At 53.9% G+C, this 2,884-nt stretch overlaps 1 protein-coding gene across 1 annotated transcript in view; it reads right to left on the bottom strand.

The window, feature by feature from the left end:
• Nucleotides 1-284: 284 nt before the first annotated feature.
• PRSS21 (protease, serine, 21 (testisin)) overlaps nt 285-2,884 on the bottom strand; it is a 4,909-nt gene continuing 2,309 nt past the window's right edge. Inside the window, exons 5-6 of the mRNA XM_008566312.1 lie at nt 903-1,057; nt 285-610 (exon numbers count right to left, since the gene is read on the bottom strand). Coding sequence (XP_008564534.1) covers nt 371-610; nt 903-1,057 — 395 coding nt within the window. The 3' untranslated portion in view covers nt 285-370. The remainder of the gene's footprint in view (nt 611-902; nt 1,058-2,884) is intronic.

Genomic DNA, 2,884 nt, shown 5'->3' on the forward strand with positions numbered 1-2,884 from the left:
CTCAACCAGTGAGTGGACTGGTCTCTATATGGGATCCGAACCCTCGGCGGGAGCACCGCCACACTCCCAAGCGCCGCACTCTACCGAGTGCGCCACCAGGCCAGCCCCATAAATTATCCTTCTGATCCAACTAACCAGCGAGGGTTCTGCTGTTTGCCACCAAAACTTGGATAAGGTGGACAAAGATTTAGGAGTTAAGGACAAGTCTTGGGCTGGACTGGACATGGTGAATGGGAGTGAGTTGTCAGGAAGCCTCCTGGGTTCGGGGAATGCTCTGCAAGACATCAGCTTGAACGTGTTTATTAGCACACAGAAGAGGACCAGAACCTGACTCAGCAGATGGCCCCGACCCTCACGGGCTGGGGTGGGCTCACGCTGGCTGCAGGAATGGGAGAGCCCACAGCAGAGCAAGGACCAACAGAGGCAGGGAGGAGTCTGGCCTGGGCATGCCGCTGCGGGCCATCAGCATCTGGATCCATTTGAAGTGCTGACTGACATTGGTGTAGACTCCGGGCCGGTTGGGCCGACCACAGCCCACTCCCCAGCTCACGACTCCAACCTGATACCACAGGCCCTTCATGTCGCAGACCAAGGGTCCACCTGAGTCACCCTGGGAAGCAGCATGGATGAGCCTGGCCCAGGGCAGGGCAAGCAGTGCCCACAGAGAGGCTGGGAGAGTGGGAGGGGCTGTGGAGTTGGGGGGCAGACTGGGTGCAAATCCCACTCCTCCCCCGGCAACAACTGAGCTTCAGTTTCTGCATCTGTGAAGTGGGGCAGTAGCCTCCCAGGGTTGGTGTGAGATCAAATGAGGGACAGGGAGACAGGGTACTGTCAGCCCAGGACCGGGAATGCTGGGATATCTAGGCCCAGGAGACCCTGGTGGGGCAGGGAGTGACACTCACGAAGCAGGCATCCTTGCCACCTTGGGGATGGCCAGCACAAACCATGTCTCCCCAGATGTCCAAGCGGAAATCAGACTTTTGGAACAGGTGGTTACACATGGTGTTGTTTATGACGCTGACCTCCGCTTCCTGAAGGGTGTAGGGAGATGGCAGAGCTGTTGGGGAGACAGGGGGGGCAAAAAAGAGGGACACTTGAACCTCTTCTCTAGCAAGGATGACATAGGCTGTGGGGGTGAGGGTGTCCCTGGCACACCCATGGTGTCTGGCTTATTGCTCTGGATGACTCCCGAGCTCTAGCCCAGAATCCAGCACATCCTGTGTGCTCAACAATATCACAGAAGGACCCAGTGGATGGACAGGATCTTAGAGCTCCCCCCAGACTCAGTTCTCTGTCTGTAGAATAGAGATGATAGCCCCTGCCTGAGCCGATGGAGAGATTCCTTAGCTAAAACATGCACAGAGGAGGAGCTAAGGCAACTGAGATGATTTTATGATTAGCACAACCCAGCTGCATCATCGGGTGTCAGACCAGGTGGGGCAGTCCGTTGGGCTCTCTGTCCTCTATAGCATCTGGGCACTTTCAGGGCCTGAGCTAAGGACTTTATGATGTCCTCTTAGGGCTGCTTCAGCACCCTGGGATGCAGTAGCCATCATGATCCACTTCCAGACAGATAAGGAAAAAGTTGGGGGAGGATTCCCTACCCCTGTCCCTGTCAAGGCACCAGGGAAGGGTCAGAGCCTGATGTGAACCCACGTCTGCTCAATTCCTAAGTCTGGGTCCCAGTCAGCACCTTATCCTGCAGAGGACAATGACAGCTACAATAATAAAAATAAGAGCTAACAAGTACATAGCACTTCCTGTAGGCTAGACACTCTTCTAAGCCCTTATGGATTAACTCTTTTAAACCTCAGAGCTACCCTATGTTCAGTGTCTTATACCAGCCAGCTGCCAAAAAAAAAAAAAAAGAACTACCTTATGAAATTAGAACTACTATTACCCAGTTTTACAGATAAGGAAACTGAGGCTCAGTTAGATGAAGTGCTTTGCCCAAGGTCTCTCAGCTTGCACGTGGCACAGTGAAAGTTCACGCCAGGCAGGGGGGCTCCAGCAGTGCCTCCTACCTGCCTACCATGCACTGTGAGAGTGAGGATGGAGCCTGGATGTGAGGTGGCCCCCTATCAGTCCTGAGCCCAGGAAGGAGGGCGGGTGGCTGAGCCAGCATGGCTGGGCCCCTTGGCTCATACCCACACATCTATTGAAGCAGGGACCCTTCCTAGGGGAAGGGAAAGGACCCCTATTCTACAGGAAGACAGATATAGTGTTAAGTTCTCTATCCCCCTTTCCAATTCCAGGTGTGTAACTTTGGGAACATCCCTTACTCTCTCTGAGCCAATGAGCCCTGGCTTCTCCATTTACTAGTTCTGGGACCTTGGGCAATTTACATAACTCTCAGTTTCCTCATCTGCAAAATGGGTATAAAAGCATTTCCAACTTCATTCGTATGTAAGTTCCAGGAGGAACAGAGATCTTGCCTCGCTCACTCCTGGGTCCCTAAGCCTAGAACAGTGCCAAGCACACAGCATGTGTGCAAGGAGCTGTACCTGTTATTATTGCGATTGTTATAGCATAATGCAGGCATGCGCCAGGCCAGGGAGCAGTGCAAAGGGGCATTCCAGGCACAGGGAACATGCCCATTCTGGGGAGTTGGTGGCCCCAGGGCACCTCTGGGAATGCTGTTTCAGGGGATTCATGTTGAGGGGGAAGCAGATGCTAGATCATGCTGGCCCGAGGGCCCCCCAGAAGGGATTCAGTGGGGAGACAGGTTAGAGGAGGATGGTTTAGACATTTTGAGGAGAGAGAAAAATAAGCTCACACTCCAGGAGAGTCAGTCAGAACTAGGGTAGATGCAGAAGGCAGGGAGGAGCCACAGTGGGGAGCTTAATGGCTGGGGGGGGGGGGGGGGGACCCCCCAAACTGAAAA

The sequence above is a fragment of the Galeopterus variegatus genome, unplaced genomic scaffold (assembly GCF_000696425.1).
Source record: "Galeopterus variegatus unplaced genomic scaffold, G_variegatus-3.0.2 Scaffold233, whole genome shotgun sequence".
Taxonomy (NCBI): Eukaryota; Metazoa; Chordata; class Mammalia; order Dermoptera; family Cynocephalidae; genus Galeopterus; species Galeopterus variegatus.